This window comes from Adelges cooleyi, unplaced genomic scaffold, assembly GCF_023614345.1.
Source record: "Adelges cooleyi isolate 19-005CV unplaced genomic scaffold, UGA_ACOO_1.1 ACOO_flye_CR_arks_rails_tigmint_CR_PRNA_21, whole genome shotgun sequence".
NCBI classification, from domain to species: domain Eukaryota; kingdom Metazoa; phylum Arthropoda; class Insecta; order Hemiptera; family Adelgidae; genus Adelges; species Adelges cooleyi.
Window position 1 is genome coordinate 8,738,857 of NW_026095871.1, and position 15,429 is coordinate 8,754,285.

At 30.4% G+C, this 15,429-nt stretch overlaps 3 protein-coding genes across 3 annotated transcripts; all 3 read right to left on the reverse strand.

Moving 5' to 3' along the window:
* Window positions 1–334: 334 nt before the first annotated feature.
* Window positions 335–3,080, reverse strand: LOC126834157 (transmembrane emp24 domain-containing protein 6). The gene is made up of 4 exons (XM_050565895.1): window positions 2,621–3,080; window positions 2,349–2,545; window positions 1,822–1,888; window positions 335–1,030 (listed from the first exon to the last, which is right to left on the reverse strand). Exons 1-4 carry the CDS (start codon window positions 2,897–2,899, stop codon window positions 803–805), a joined length of 771 nt encoding a protein of 256 aa, XP_050421852.1. The 5' UTR covers window positions 2,900–3,080; the 3' UTR covers window positions 335–802.
* Window positions 3,081–6,369: 3,289 nt separating this feature from the next.
* Window positions 6,370–9,422, reverse strand: LOC126834576 (UDP-glucosyltransferase 2-like). The gene is made up of 4 exons (XM_050566604.1): window positions 8,470–9,422; window positions 7,155–7,374; window positions 6,872–7,091; window positions 6,370–6,795 (listed from the first exon to the last, which is right to left on the reverse strand). Exons 1-4 carry the CDS (start codon window positions 9,292–9,294, stop codon window positions 6,498–6,500), a joined length of 1,563 nt encoding a protein of 520 aa, XP_050422561.1. The 5' UTR covers window positions 9,295–9,422; the 3' UTR covers window positions 6,370–6,497.
* Window positions 9,423–10,112: 690 nt separating this feature from the next.
* Window positions 10,113–14,534, reverse strand: LOC126834408 (neprilysin-1-like). Its single transcript, XM_050566300.1, has 17 exons — window positions 14,314–14,534; window positions 14,070–14,228; window positions 13,869–13,943; window positions 13,583–13,791; window positions 12,712–12,915; window positions 12,457–12,564; window positions 12,247–12,388; window positions 11,906–12,023; window positions 11,745–11,841; window positions 11,511–11,687; window positions 11,344–11,444; window positions 11,205–11,263; window positions 11,071–11,122; window positions 10,920–10,987; window positions 10,732–10,868; window positions 10,439–10,603; window positions 10,113–10,376 (listed from the first exon to the last, which is right to left on the reverse strand). Exons 1-17 carry the CDS (start codon window positions 14,486–14,488, stop codon window positions 10,200–10,202), a joined length of 2,223 nt encoding a protein of 740 aa, XP_050422257.1. The 5' UTR covers window positions 14,489–14,534; the 3' UTR covers window positions 10,113–10,199.
* Window positions 14,535–15,429: the final 895 nt, after the last annotated feature.

Here is a 15,429-nt window from a genome sequence, read left to right on the forward strand (position 1 = left end):
AGTCATGGAGTGACGATCTCTTTCTTTCTTATTTACCTATTATTTATAATTTCTCCTATATATTATCCATGTTACAGTTATATAACTCAATAGCTGAGTAAATTTCCAGTTATAATAATGTTATGTTTATAGTCATACCGGTTAAATTAAAACTGTTTGATACAAAATAGTATAGAGAAATGTGTAAATTAAATTTCTGTAAACTTAAAAAAAAACAATTTAATTAATAGTATATACAACAAATAGTGTAATTCAGTTAATTATTAAAAATAAAAGTAGTATAAACATAATTTAAACACAAGATCATCAAAAATGAGCATTACAACGTATTATTAATATATGTTTCACAACAATAAATTTTTATATTATTGCATTAGTATGAAATTTAAAACAACGTCCAACAGTTGCTATACAAAAACATCAAACCTTCATCATTTATACTTGCATACAAAAAAACACAAAGATAATTTCATTAAAATTATAACAGAATTACACATAAATTTTATTTTTAGAACATAACTTACTTAAGGCTAGATATTATACACTGAAAACAAGTGGACTATTTATTAAAGACTTATTCTAAAAATTGGAATGATACATTTTTGTGTATTTACGTAAAAATCCAGATAGAGAAACGTCCAATAGATTTTTGGTTGTATATTTTTCTACTACTATCACAAATTGAATATATTTATTGTATATAAAAAAAAAATCCTCATAAAATACAGTAATACACAGATAAGAAATGCCAAAAGAACAATATTCACATAAAGAAAAACACATATTTGAGTAAAAAATTATTCTAAGCTCGCGTTTTAGATTTTCCAGCACTAGTCTGAAACAATTTACGCACAAAGTATACTTGTAATGTAGTCGTTCCCATAATCAACACAATTTGTACCATGGACCATCCGCTAACATACTTATTGTTGTCAACCAAAAGATTATAATCACGACTTTCTTGACTACGGACATGATACTGATGTTGTAACATACTATTTATATTAGCTTCGACTGTTTTCACAGTAGTCTGAAATTTAGGAAAAAAAACAAATTAAAAACAGTTATAATTTCATATACAAATGAAGTGACGACAACCAATAGAAATCGGTGATCATCTTTTTAAAAACAAGGTTTTTTATCATACAGTTTAGGTCAAGGAACCATTTTACTATTGGCATTTGTTCAACAATTTTGTAACAATGTTTTGAAAAACATCACTCGTATGAGAACTCATTGAATATACTACTTTAGTTTTGCTTTCTTGTAACATTTAAAAAAATCACTATAACTTATACCCTTTTGATTCTCACTACTAAGTTGTATTATTATTCATATTACTTTTAACATTAATCTCTACCACACTATTGTTGAACTATTATAAATCGTCATCTGTTTTGACATTTTCATTATAAAACAATTCAAATTTATCTTATTTTTAGAAAAAAATTTAATTTTTAGATTAATTGGCTTTAGAGCATAGTTTACAACAAAATATTACTTGAAACAATAATTACCTAACCATAATTTAATGGTGAAAAAATACTTTGCAGGATAAGTTATGATTGGCATTACATTTAAAAAAAAAATCAACCTCTTATTATGGCACATTAAGATAGAATTTTAAAAATCAATGCAAATTTAATAACTCAACAAGGCATTGTTCCTTTTCCGCAATACATATTTACTAGCCATATAAAAGCACACTGTCACACAGCGCCTTAACTAAAATATTTTGTAAAAAAAAAATGGAATTTATATGCTTAACTATTGACCTTTGGTATTAAGTAGTAAAATAATTTTTTTTTTAAATATACTTACTGTAAAGTTCTCCACGCTAACATTCAAGTCTTCTATTTCTTTATGATATTCATCCCATTTATCATACCTAAGCAAAACAAAATAGTTTTTAATATTTAAAACAAATAATTAACAGTTAATAACTCTTATGATATTAATAGTGTATATAAATAATGCTGTTCACCGATTTTAAAATTATGATTAAAAAATATACTCAACAATTGGATATTTATTTTAAACACATAAATAAAATACTATCTTTTTACCACTTTTTCTAAAGCATTTTTAGCTTTAAAGCGAAGCTGACAAGGTATTTTATACATTGTAACAACAATTATAAAACAAGACTAAATGATAACGAATATTAGGTTCCATAAACGATTTCAAAAAATGAGATCGGCCAAATAAAATATGATCATACAATAATTATTGTAGATTATCTAACGTATATTTTGAGGTTTTTATAATCGCTCAGATGTAAAAAATAAACTTTTTATAATTAAAGATATCAATATATGAAATGTACATATTCATAACTGTAAATTTACCTTATGACAGTGATATACAAATTGACAAGTTTAGATGCAAACTTGGAAAATTGGTTATCTATACACACGCTGTAATAACCTCCAGTGGAAGTTTGATCTTGGTAATCTGAACTTGCTTTCCATTGATACGGATGTACTATTTGACCATTAGGATGCCTGACTGCAAAACCAGCCATTCCGTCACCTCCTCTTAATACCTTATTAAAGCAGACGATAACAAAAATTATAAAATACTGAATTATTCCATTTAGGTAATAATTTTTCAGTTTTACTTGAGCACTGGCGTAAAACGTTGCACCGGGGTTGACAAACTGAAAGTAACAGTCTTCTTTACCAGGATCGATGATCACTTTGTAATCCATCGCAACTGCCGGCAATGTCTCGTACCAAGGTGCCGTAGGTTGAGGCTGTGGGGGCTGATCATGTTCCACTGGCATCGGTTGTACTTGTCCCAATACATAACATTTTTTGTTTATTAGTAAACAAAATGTAATTGAACACAATATAAACTGTACAGTAGCCTTTTCCCGAATACTTTTAGTAATCACCATTTTCACGATACCTCGCTAAGAAACTAAATAATTTCACTACTCATTAACTACCTACTTTTCGGTTTCCCTACAATATTTCAAACATTTTTTTCTTACGATTATCAAATATCGACTTTCTCTTGATACATTTTACAATTATTTACCACACGGCACACATCACAATTTACATTCAATTGATACGCGTGTCATGTATGAAGTTCGGATCGAATCCATTTATCACTTTCGAGATAACACCCAATAAAATTGAAAATCAACATTGATAACAACTGTTGCTGATTTTTAAAAATAATATGTAAATTTTAGTTATGACTATGCATTTACCTGTCATAATTAGAACAAAAAAAGAAAACCATGTTAATAAATAATAATAATAAATGCATTTAATCTCAAAGGGACTGTATTCGACCAAAGGAAATGCAATAATACACGTTCTATAACGGGCAGACCAGTTCATCAGTAATCAACGATCAAATTTAAAATATGTTTAAAAATAATTGTAAGAAGGCATTTGAAAATGTTGAAATGGGATTTCATTATTGATTCGTCGGATTTCCAATCATGACACAATTTGTAATAAACACTTAATGTGCGACGAATAACTCTTGTTGATATGGACTTGTTTATTATTCATTTATAAATATTTGTACATATTGTACGTTTCATATTCTTCGTTCAATTCTTCACCATTGATTTCAGACAATACTAGTTCGTCGGTATTGGAATAAAACGGCACTGCTTCTATTCCATTGGGGATATTAGATGATAACAATTTTCTTTCTTCGTTCGCAAAATCATCATCTACCATGTGACCTAGACTTTCTAGTAATTGACGGTGATGGATAATCGCCTTTCCGTAATTTGTAAAGAATTTGTAGCACGATATTTGCATTGACTCTGTCATTTTTTCAGGAAACGTCGTCACCAAGTATTTTATAAAGTGATCTCTGTAGTTCTGTAAAATTGTAACATGACCAGTATTATAAAAATAAATTCATAATCAAAATTATAAAAACAGTTTAACCTATCAGTTCTGAGAAGCAGAATATTATAAAAGCTATATTTTTGAAATAAAACTAAAATCATAAATAGGTAATTGGGAATGAAAATCAAATAAACATCGTGGATAGAGGTTCACATATTTCTTGGATAAAAAATATTTTATGTCTTATTTCTCATTACTAACACTATGATATTGTACAAATTGTACAATATCATATTTCGCAGCTTCTATAATGGTTTAAGACAAAATCATTAGTTGGTAATTTTAAAAACGTTGAACTTTTTATTTTTACCTATGATTATTATTACACCTTGGTGTTATTCCAATTATTAATAAGGTCAAGACCACGCCGAATACTTTTTTGACAATCTAATTTTGTACGCAGCCCTACATAAACCGTTAACATTTAACATTCGTTACCAATCAGATTGAAAAAACGTATAAACAAATGAAAAACTAATAGTTTCTGTTTTATTCAATAATAATTATGACTTCTCTTGTAATTAAATAACGACATTAAAAATTAGAAAATGTTGATAGTATTGTACTAATAATCGATTTTAAATGGGTTCTATTTGTTTTGTATTTCCCCACTTAACCTTAATTCATATCTAAGCCATTTTTATGGCTTATGGTCTTGTTAAAACATAACACATTGTTTTTACATATTTAATAACTGTTTTGCTCAAGGCAATATCACCCATCAACTATCGGCCTCGACATCGAAAATGATGGTATTTTGTTTAGGTGTAATTTAATAGCGTGCATTTTATTTGTGCCCAGTTTCTTCTTAAATTTCTGGACTGATTTTGGCGAATTAATAACTAAATTGATGTGTAAATTCTTATGAAAATTCTGGCCTGTTAGCTTTTATTTATTAAGGGTCAAAATATGGGCAATATTTGAGAAAAAAAATGGTTTTAATCAATTTCGACCGTGTCAATTTATTATTTGTTAAATTCGTATAAGTTCAAGGTATTATTTTAATAATTACTTCTATAATATTTCTAACGATAACATGAATGTAATTAGTTTATTCACTACTTAACCTTACATGGTTAAGTAGTGAATAATGTTAAGAATTATTTGAAATTATCGTTTCTCATGGCACTTGATTTTTGTTTGTTTAATTTATTGTACAATCAGTGAGCATAATTCCTTTAATTCTTAATTATTTACTTACTGTCTAATGTTATCAACTGGACTTTGACGGTGTTTTTATTTTTTTTTAATTTTACATGATGTATTACCATGTAATATAAAAAAATATTATTATACAAGAGAAACAATTATTCTAGACAGTAGACTATCTTCGTTATTTTTCATTAAGTAATTTTTAAATATGTTATTAGTTATTAATTTTGTCTTTTCTAATCATTCATGTTTTATTTTTAATTTAAATTAATAGAAATTAAATAACCTTGGATTTTTATTTTAATATAATAATTGCATACCGTAAAATCAGCCTCGGTAATATTCATATGTGTACTAATAATTTTTGTTAAGGCCACGTGCATGGCTCTAGGATCGTGTATGGCATTTAATACTGCCAACTGGTTCATTACATTGGCGACCGCTTGAATTTTAAACGAATTTTGAGATTTTATGTTGCTCTTACATAAACCAAGATTCAAAGTCTGCTGGAAGTTCTCGTTAGTAGTATAAACACTATAGAATAGATACACGTATAGGATAAAACTACATATTATATTAGATGGTATAATCATAGTAAACCTATGTAACCTATATAACCCGTGCTTCTCGTCTAGACATACGTCTTATCTATTAAACTTTTAACCATTGTAGTTCTAACTAAGGTCCAATATATTATTTACATACAGAAATTCTAAAAATATGTAATTTAATGTTTATAACAACAGCTGTTGTCTTTTTTTTACATTCAAATTAAAAACTTTTAAAAAAAAGTATGGCCTAAAAAAAGCATACGTTATAAACCTACATCCGATAGTATACCTGTATTATGTATTTTTTACTTTTTCTGAGATCCAATACAGTGTTTCAGAGGATTTTTCATAAACATTTCGTACATGCTGTGTATACGGTTAACATGTTCTTTTTCGAAACACAACAAGTTTGCTGAAGGAGAATCTGAATAGTAATCGAACGTGCCATTGTGTCTATTTTGGATGTTTCCCATTGTTAAAATAACAAAATATAGTATACGATTTTGCCTTATGATCTATAAAATGGTTAGACTTGTTACTTAGGCAACGGCGCCATACGATGCCATTAGGTTTTTTCGTATAATGTATCATTAAATAATAATAATAAATATTATAAATAACAATTACCTTGTATGTGAACAACGCGATAATACATTGTATGTTGTTGATTAGATGAAATTTCGCATTAACATCAAAACGTGCTTTAAAACTTATTTTTTAGCTAAAAAAGCAATTTTTTTCCAAAGTAGTAAATAAAAAATAACACGGACGGTTAAGGTGCATTTTTTACCCTTTGGAAAGCAAAATGTATTTAAATGTCCGAAGTCCATCTAATATTAGGTACTATGAATGAATAATAACCTTTTAAAATTAAATTTGCATACATAACACGTTTATTTGGATCACGTGTAAATTACGAAAAGTCTGTGTTTTCTGAAATTACCATCATTATATTGGTTCCTATCACAACTGAATGAGCTACTTTATACAAAATAGAAAGTAAATATAAACTAAGTATGAGTCCTAATACTAATATAACAATCACATCTAGTAACAGGTACTGGTACCAGGTCATAATAACGGTTTGATTTTTCAAATGGGATAAGTCTTTGTTGCGAATAATATATTCAGTCCAGTAAACCACTGATTGGGCTGGAGTCATTGGTCTGTCCATAAAACGCTGTGCAGCGATTTTAGCGTTTTCAGTATACCTAAATTAGAAAAACTGTGGTAACTGTACGCCGATGAAAGGCTACTTAATGTTACATGTGGTAATATAATCGTTACTTCACATTGCTGACGAGTTCAATAATGGCACCTAGAAATGTTTCTTTCGATACTGAAAAGAAATCCAAAGAGATGGCCATTCCCGCGTTTGCTAAGGCCTCAAGATTTTTTGACTGATCAAAAAACAAAGGAAACCCCAATACAGGAACACCTGCATCCACCGTTTCGTGTACGCCTGATATACCCCCATGACTAATGAACAATTTAATATTAGGATGTACTGGAAATAGATAAACTATTATGTTTATTATTTAAAGTAATTACTAAGGTATATTTTACTTACAAAGTATATCTCTTTGTGGAAAATAGGACTTGGTCATCACATTTTCTGGTTGGTTTTCCATTGTACCCGGGTACTTCCACAAAACCTTTTGAGGCATTTGTGATAGCACTTCTTTAAATATGTTTAATATGTGATTAGGTAAAGTCGACATATCCACCATCGTTCCAAACGTGACATAAATAATTCCATAAGGTGAGTTTTCAATGAATTCCAATATATCCTTAGTACACATATCAAATATTTCGTCATGGTTAATGGAATAGTAAGTATAGTTATATTTCGTTAACGTGCTAAGGAGCTAATTCATTTACTTACAATTCCAACTCGTAAAAACTATTAGTTAATTTTAAAAAATGTTGCATTTTATTATTTATTGGACAAGTGAAAAATATATCAACCTAAATTGGTCTAAGCTTTTATGTTAGTATTATATTTTATTTTTGATTAACACTAATCTTCAAACTATTATAAAAATCACAAATATTTAATTGGCATTTCAATTTAATTCGTCGTCCTCCCCCTCACATATGTAACAAAATTATTGCCTATGAATAGTTCATAATATTAGATCTATCCAACATTTCTCACTTTGCAAATCCTCACACTAAAACATAGTTATTTTTCGACAATATTACGCTGCATAATGGATATTCTATTGCTGTAAGTATTATACGCTTTTTTTTTGTCAGTTTTAAGGAGTTTTGTATAGGCAAATTTAAGAAAAAAAAAGTTCGAGTTCTCTGACTACTTCACTATGTTATGTAGGAAGCCGATTTTCATTTAAAAATCTTGTAACTAAAACATTTAATTTTCTTTTTTTTTTTAAATAAAAAAGTAAAAAATCTGTTTCCTACATAACCTAGTGAAGTTTTCAAAGAACTCATATATCTTTACAGAATTGAAATCAGATAATTTTGTCAGGAATTTTGGTATAAAACAACAAAAAAACAGACCATATGCAATTCCCTTAAGTTAAAAACTATTTTTTCATCATTTGTTAGTAAATAATTAAAAAATATTTATCAATTATTAGCTGAATTTATATAAGAATAAATATTTGTCATATGTTTTTTAAATCCTTTCTTTTTACTATTGAAAGAAACTGTTCTAATTATCTTACATGTTTAATTTTCTTATCGATCTTTTAATTATTTAGTAAAAATTAAAATTGACTAAGACCCTTTTCTTGATGTTGGTTGTTATGTTTAAATATATATCTTAATAAGTCCTTTTTGGAGTATGAAATGGCGTTTTTTAAAATCGTTTCATTTTGAACTGCAGCGAACTGCACGAGGGTATAACCTATGACACTTACTTCAGGCAGTTGCTTAGGCGGTTTTAAATGGATACCGCCGATTTGAACCAAGTTGGAGTAGTGCGGCCCTGGCGAATCATTGATGTAATGCGTGTTGGAAAATATTAATGAACATTTTGTTGGCTCCGCTTCGTCAAACGGCTGAGGGAAAATTGTTTTCATCTGGTACTCGGTTCGTTTGAGTAAGAAAAGGCTGTATACCGTAAGAATGGTGTTACTGAATCTCTGGACAAACGTCTCGGGCACTACGTGATCGGCCATTAGATGGGAGGTGACCGAGGGATTCGACATGTATCCGAATATCTGCCATTCAATGAAGGTAATCTGCGTGGACGGGACGACATAAATCAAGGGCAACTTTAGCTTGGTCGCCACGTAAGAAACACACTCCGAAGCCAACGGTTCAGTGATGACAACATCGAATTCCGATTGTTCGCCACTTTTGGCCAGTATATCCTGCATGTGCTGATGCGAATAGGTGATGTAGCAGTTGTATCTGGTTACGTTTACGATTAGCGGAATGTATGTAGATACTTTGTGCAATAGCCGTTCAACAATTTCATACTCCAAATCGACTATTGGCAACATCACTTCGGACAAATCGATTTCCGTGTAGTTTTCACGATTGCCGTCGACGAACGGGGTGAAAACGGTAACGTTGTGGCCGCGGTCTACCAAAACCTGAAGCACGTGACTCATGGCGTTCCAGTGGCTTTTGCCGGCCAAAGTTTCGATGGCCAATATTCTGGCGCCTTCCAAAGGTGCAGTGATCATCGACGCGATTTCTAAGATGCACACGATTACAATGGATTCTACTCGTGTCATGGCGGTCGGCAGTCATATGAGCCAATTCACTACTGTTTACTAACAATCCGATAAATGCGACTTTTGACTAAACTAACATTCAAGTAAACCCGTTTTCGATAACACCGCACGTGCGAGAAGGAAACACGTCATGTGTATTTAACATATGGTAGAAATAACCTTGTTGAGTTAAACTCGTGTCTTAGTACCGATAAGACTGCGAAAACGCATGAAAATGCCATACACAACGAGTCAATTTTAGACAGTAGTAAACATCAATGAACTATATGAAACAAAGTCACGCGCACACAACAATGCTAACCTGTTCATTATACGTACAATATTTATTTACACATATAATGATTTGAATAAAAAAAACCTATTTCAATGTACGGAGTTAAAACTTATAAAAAAGTTTAGGGTGCGTTGGGAGGAGGTAAACAGGACCTAAGAGTTTACTTACCTCCCACGCCATATTTTTTCGGAATGAAATTCCACAAGTAATTTTACAATATTTTCGACATTTGTTATTTTTTCTTCTTTTATTTTTCAAATCAAGATTATCATGAAATTAAACTTTTTAACAAAAGGGAAACATGGTACAGTAATTACTTGATTACATACAATACAATGATTTATTAAACTGTATCTTATTAACCGTTTCTTCATATTTATTAATTTTCACACATTTTAGTAAAATAACTATCTAAGTGATTTGATATCACGTTTAATAATAAAACGTTATAGGTTATGTTTGTGTTCAAACATTTCTATTATGTTTTTACTGAGTTTTATTAAAAAAATTATCAAATATACAGTGTTTACTTAAACAATTTATAAAAAAAAAAGTAGACTGTATTATATTATTTTAAGTGTTTAATGAATTACATTATAATTAAAAATATAATTTTGTTGGCTAAAAAATTTTACCACATCACACATTTATCTAGAGGGTTCATTGGTGATCCGACAGGACATTGAAATGCTTTTGCAAATTCAGCGGAATTCGATAGAGTGCCCAAAACTCGTATGCGGCCCGGACTGTGTACGTCAGATAACAAATCATTTAATAATGTTAGTTCGGTCGTAGACTCACACCAGATCTGCAAATCGAAAACAATTTAGAGGAAAAAACCATTAATTCGGAGTTTTAAGCATGATTTACACTAGCAAATCCCACGAAAAATAATTGTTCAGGCGATAAATCTTCCAACCCAGGTAATCTGCTTTCCTCTCCATGTTTCGCTATGTATTTCTGATATGCCAAATATGCGTGACTCAGTCCTCCAATGTCTGCAATATTTTCATTTTGTGTTAAATGTCCGTTTACCTATAAATGCAGTTATGTTTTATAACATCATCCGAAACTGAATAATACTGAACAACATAAGTTAATGGTCATATTATTGTGCATGTATAACTTTATTATATTCTATAGTTAAGCGAAAAGGTGCGTACATTTACTTGATTTCCTAACACTTGTAAATAGTATTTGTTGTATTGTTGTACAAAGCATTCAGCTTTCTTAGAAAACGTTTCCATAGTCTCGAGTGTCCACCACTGACGTCTAGTTCCTTGCTTGTCGTACATTCTACCTACAATTAGAAAGTATTAAAATTATATAAATTGTATTTTTTAATACGAACCTGAGTCGTCAAAGGCGTGCATTATTTCATGTCCTAATACCATACCGATCATTCCGTAGTTTAAAGCTCTATAAAGTATAAATAAAAAAATTACATAACAGCTAGGTGATAAGTGTGGTGAGAGTATACATATCCTAGAGATATCACTTACTGTATTCGAGCATTGTGATAAAATGGAAGTTGTAAAATTCCAGCGGGCAGTACTGAAAATTCGTTTTATATATCATATAAGGGATTTATTAATATAGTTAATAGGTAACACAATATCTAAATTTTTATAGATACCTATGGCGTTGGAGTAAACGTCGTTATAGCCGTTAACGCTCACGATATCCATTGTCCATCTAAAATCACGAAAGTATAAGATTAATACAATTATTGAGCAATAAATTGGAATTGAAAGCGAAAAGCTTTGTCTACCCACTCGTCGTGGTTGTGGACAGTGTGTAGTTTGGACAATTTTTTGGAGCTCGAAGAAGTCAGTAAGATTTCCAGGTTCATCAAGTAACTTTCCGTCATGTTGACCTGTAACACAAATAATACATTGTTTGAGTATACGTTATCCTCCTACTCATGCCCAAAAGTGCATACGGTTTTAAGTTTATTGTGCAGACGAGAGCTGTTATTGAACCAATCTGGGTAGGCAATAAACTTGTGTATTGATTGCAGCTTGTCAATGGCAGCTTGTCGCGTCACCGAGTCCATCCACGGTACGTTCTCCAATCGTTCCAAGTACGCTTGCTGTATGTTATTCACCATTTCCAAGGCCTATCATATATGACTGTTTTAGTTTTCAAATGATCGCAAATAATTGTTAATTACTACCGTGTCTTTTGCAGATCTGTCAAAGTACTTGTTGACATACGTGTATCCAACGTTGAACGTGAAATGCGAACTAGTGATCGACACGCAGTCCACCCACCTGTCGAGCACAATTTGGTTTAGCAACGTTTATTGAAACTTTAACGAGACAAAATATAAATCACCTGGAAACTTCTTTCGCGTCTCCGGTGAAAATCACGTTGAAGTCTTTGACCAGGTTTCTTAAGTCTTCCCTAGTATCCGAAAGCACAGATCTCAAAAAGCACCACGACATATAATTAACTACCGAAACAAACAAATAAATAATTTCTGAAAGTACCCTACTTTAAACGACAGTATTACTTTGCAACTGTGATAGGTACTTTACAATGTAAAAAAACACCAATGTACTTATATCGTGAAAGTTAGATAGTATTTTAGATATATTTAATTACTATAATAATAACTATATTCTGATTCAAATTAAAAACAAGTAAATTGACACCGTGTTCATTTTATTTCTTACGTATAATCCTTTTTGGAGTTTGTTCAAGTACACGAATGAGTTCTTTTAAATAATTCTCTTCTCTAACAATTATTCTTTCTGTATCTCTAATGCTAATGTTTGTATCTTTGAATAAAAGTTGAAACATTTTCAACCAATCAATCTATATGTAATATTTATTATTAGACAAAGTAACAAAATAATAAACTAAGTGCAACTTCTAAGTCTTACGCGAAATTTACTAGATACATAGTCGGTGACACTTTGAAGTTCTGCAATTGTCATTATGCGGTTCATTAACATTTTTTCGCTTTTTTTTATGTCTCCATTGCCGTGTATCTATAAAATAATTGGTAGTAGATTCAGAAAACAAGCATTAGAACAGTTTCTTAATTTTAAAAAACCATACCCTTTTCCGACTGCAAAAGTAATATGGTTTTATATCATACAAATACCAATATTTTAAACTTTGTTTAAAGTACCTACTTTGGCCAGCTGTGACTCGAATTGAATTATTTCGAAAGCTATTTCATCGCCAAAACCTTGGTTTTGTTGTGGTCCAAGTCCTAAATCATTATAAGCCAATAAAACAGTTCCAGAAATGAGTTTTGAATAAGCAGCCATTTGCATTGAATATTTGTCTGAGTGCAAAAACATTGAGCGAGGCATCATCATATCCGGCTGATCTACCTACAACGAAAAGTTAAATAACAAGTTCATAAAAATAATAAAACTCAAATTTAATTAATTTAGTAAAATATTTTAAAATAAGATATTGATAATAAAAGTGAGGCTGGAGCATAGTGAGACAGGGTGGTCACAGGTCTTCAGGAAATAATTACTGAATGTGTTAAAATAAAGTTGCTATCCCGTTAGAGGAAACGGCTAATGATATTTTTTTCTGTATATCAGCAGCTCTAAAGAATATAGTTGTAGTAATCCAAGTAATCTAATTCATCGTTAAAATGTTGAAGTAATTGAATCGTATTAAAAAAAGTTAAAGCATGCTAACATTTTTAAGTTGGAAAATTTGAAATTGTTTAAGGTTAATTTATCTCGGTTCTACAGTTAAAGAGTAATCTTTTTATATTTATGGCCAAATAAAATAACTACAGTATACGATTTTTGATTTACAAACTTGAGATTAAGATTGTTACACAAAGCAATCAGCCTAGTGTTTAAAAAGTTATCTTGGTACAAACACAAAAATAAAAACACTGTTGTAAAACCAATACCTGCATCAAAACTAAAAACATCTAAGCTCAAAATGTGTACTTTGTGTATATTCGTTGGAAGAAAAATAGATTATATCTTGTAATACATATATATCCACGGCATTATTTAAGCTTATGCATACCATTAAAATATATTGACTCGTGTTCATATAGTTAATAGATATGCCAGTTTCAACAAGAGTCGGAACGTTCCAGTTTTTTTCTAAATAAACATGGATTTTCATCCAGTCTAATGATTCCAGTTTACTGTTTCTATTGTTTTTCGCAATTGGCCATCCACCAAATAATAAAACAATCGATTTAATGTACTCCATATTCATTTGGTTTTTTGCTATAAAGAAAGGAACAACAATCATAGTTGAAAGTAAATACATTTTAAATTTTTGCTCTAATAGTGTTGACTATTACCAGAATTCAAACAACTCTTGTAAAACTTCTTCGCCGATTGTAGAATTTCACTCGAATTATCATCTTCTAGCAAGTCTAAATTATATATTTTGATAGTTTTATTTAAATACTAATTATGTACATTTTTGTTGTCAGAAAACAAATAAACAGAGTAGTTAGTAAGTTAGTATACTGAATTCGGTATTAATTCCGTTTACCTGCCTTTCAAATTATTCGTTATGGTGCGTTCTGCTTCTTTGTACTGGTACCAAGACATTTTAGTCTCTTGTACTTGATGGTCTTTGATCCAGGAACCACACGTGTACTCGTAGAAGTCGGCGCAAGGGTTTACGGACCGGTTCATGCTTTTCAAAAGATACTCTACAGTGTAAAACAGTTAAATTCGTATGTTTCTAAATGATAGACTCGATGCAATAAATAAGTCTTGAAAATTATATAGGTTTACCCGACGTTTGGCATTCCATTGTCGTGCATTTTTCTCCTAACGAATTGTCTTCGAGGGAAAACACATCTTTGAGAAAATCGTTAGCAGACCGACTTCGTATACTATTGGCCGATGTTAGCACGATAAAGAATAATGTAATTTTATGTTTCATTTTTAAATAATTGCTACGTATCATAAACGATTAAAACTAAAAACTATTAATTCAGTCACTGTGTGTTCAATCATCGTCGAACACTGATGTTTTCAGCAATATTTTGATGAATTTACGTGGGTTAACAGGAAGTCGATACTGGTACAGTTCAGTAGGACAATATTCAATGATATGTTAACAAAACGATAGTAAATATATTATTATAAATGTAAAGGCCAATGGACTCCAAACAAACGTATGTACCAAGAGGCAATTATTTTTGTAGATTAACCCGGCATATTCTCCATTTTTAAGTTAAATATTTATTTGACTAAAAACAAACAAAATTATGTTGGAAAAATATTTGAAAACTAAGATGAAAATGTTTCAATCTAGTACTTAAGATATTTTATTTAACTTGAAAAATATTGAATTATCTACATTTCTGGTGTTGTTTTAGTCATATAAATAAATAAATCCATTAGGGAAATTAGTGTATAATTTATGAATGATTATTGTTACGAGTGCGTTAAAGCTTTCATGGATTGATATATCATTTGAATGATTTTCGGATACATCCACGTCAATAGTTACAGGCCGACGTTTCGGACTCATTGCAGAGTCCATCTTCAGGGCGTTATTGGTCTCAACTGTTCAGCTGCATGGTCACGGTAGCTAATTTCAGGCATCTTTCCTGATCTAACCTTTGTATATTGTATATTTGTACCTTTGTATCTAACCTTTACATAAAAATGTATAAGAAGCCAACTTATAGATAATTACACGAGGAACAACCTTTAAGAGAAAATATTTGTCATAAGAATAATATTTTTCAAGAATTTTGAAAAATAAAAAATAAATTAGCAGAGGGAGTGAGATTTTTAGTAAGTTAGTTAGAGAACCCAAAAGTCCCGCTTGTTACCTCATCTTTCATAATTAACCCCATTTTTGGTCTATCTCACCTACACTACTAACCTTCCATCATT

What these genes read in the sequence shown, in the direction of transcription:
- LOC126834157 (XM_050565895.1), bottom strand. Translation starts at nt 2,899, where the DNA reads ATGGTGATTACTAAAAGTATTCGGGAAAAGGCTACTGTACAGTTTATA. An exon ending in TTGTATATCACTGTCATAAG is followed by an intron (nt 1,889 to 2,348) that starts GTAAATTTACAG and finishes TGTTTTGCTTAG; the next exon opens with GTATGATAAATGGGATGAAT. An exon ending in TTAGCGTGGAGAACTTTACA is followed by an intron (nt 1,031 to 1,821) that starts GTAAGTATATTT and finishes CCTAAATTTCAG; the next exon opens with ACTACTGTGAAAACAGTCGA.
- LOC126834576 (XM_050566604.1), bottom strand. Translation starts at nt 9,294, where the DNA reads ATGACACGAGTAGAATCCATTGTAATCGTGTGCATCTTAGAAATCGCG. An exon ending in CGCCTAAGCAACTGCCTGAA is followed by an intron (nt 7,375 to 8,469) that starts GTAAGTGTCATA and finishes ATGTGTACTAAG; the next exon opens with GATATATTGGAATTCATTGA. An exon ending in GAACTCGTCAGCAATGTGAA is followed by an intron (nt 6,796 to 6,871) that starts GTAACGATTATA and finishes TTTCTAATTTAG; the next exon opens with GTATACTGAAAACGCTAAAA.
- LOC126834408 (XM_050566300.1), bottom strand. Translation starts at nt 14,488, where the DNA reads ATGATACGTAGCAATTATTTAAAAATGAAACATAAAATTACATTATTC. An exon ending in CATAACGAATAATTTGAAAG is followed by an intron (nt 13,944 to 14,069) that starts GCAGGTAAACGG and finishes TATATAATTTAG; the next exon opens with ACTTGCTAGAAGATGATAAT. An exon ending in CGTTTACTCCAACGCCATAG is followed by an intron (nt 11,123 to 11,204) that starts GTATCTATAAAA and finishes ACGAATTTTCAG; the next exon opens with TACTGCCCGCTGGAATTTTA.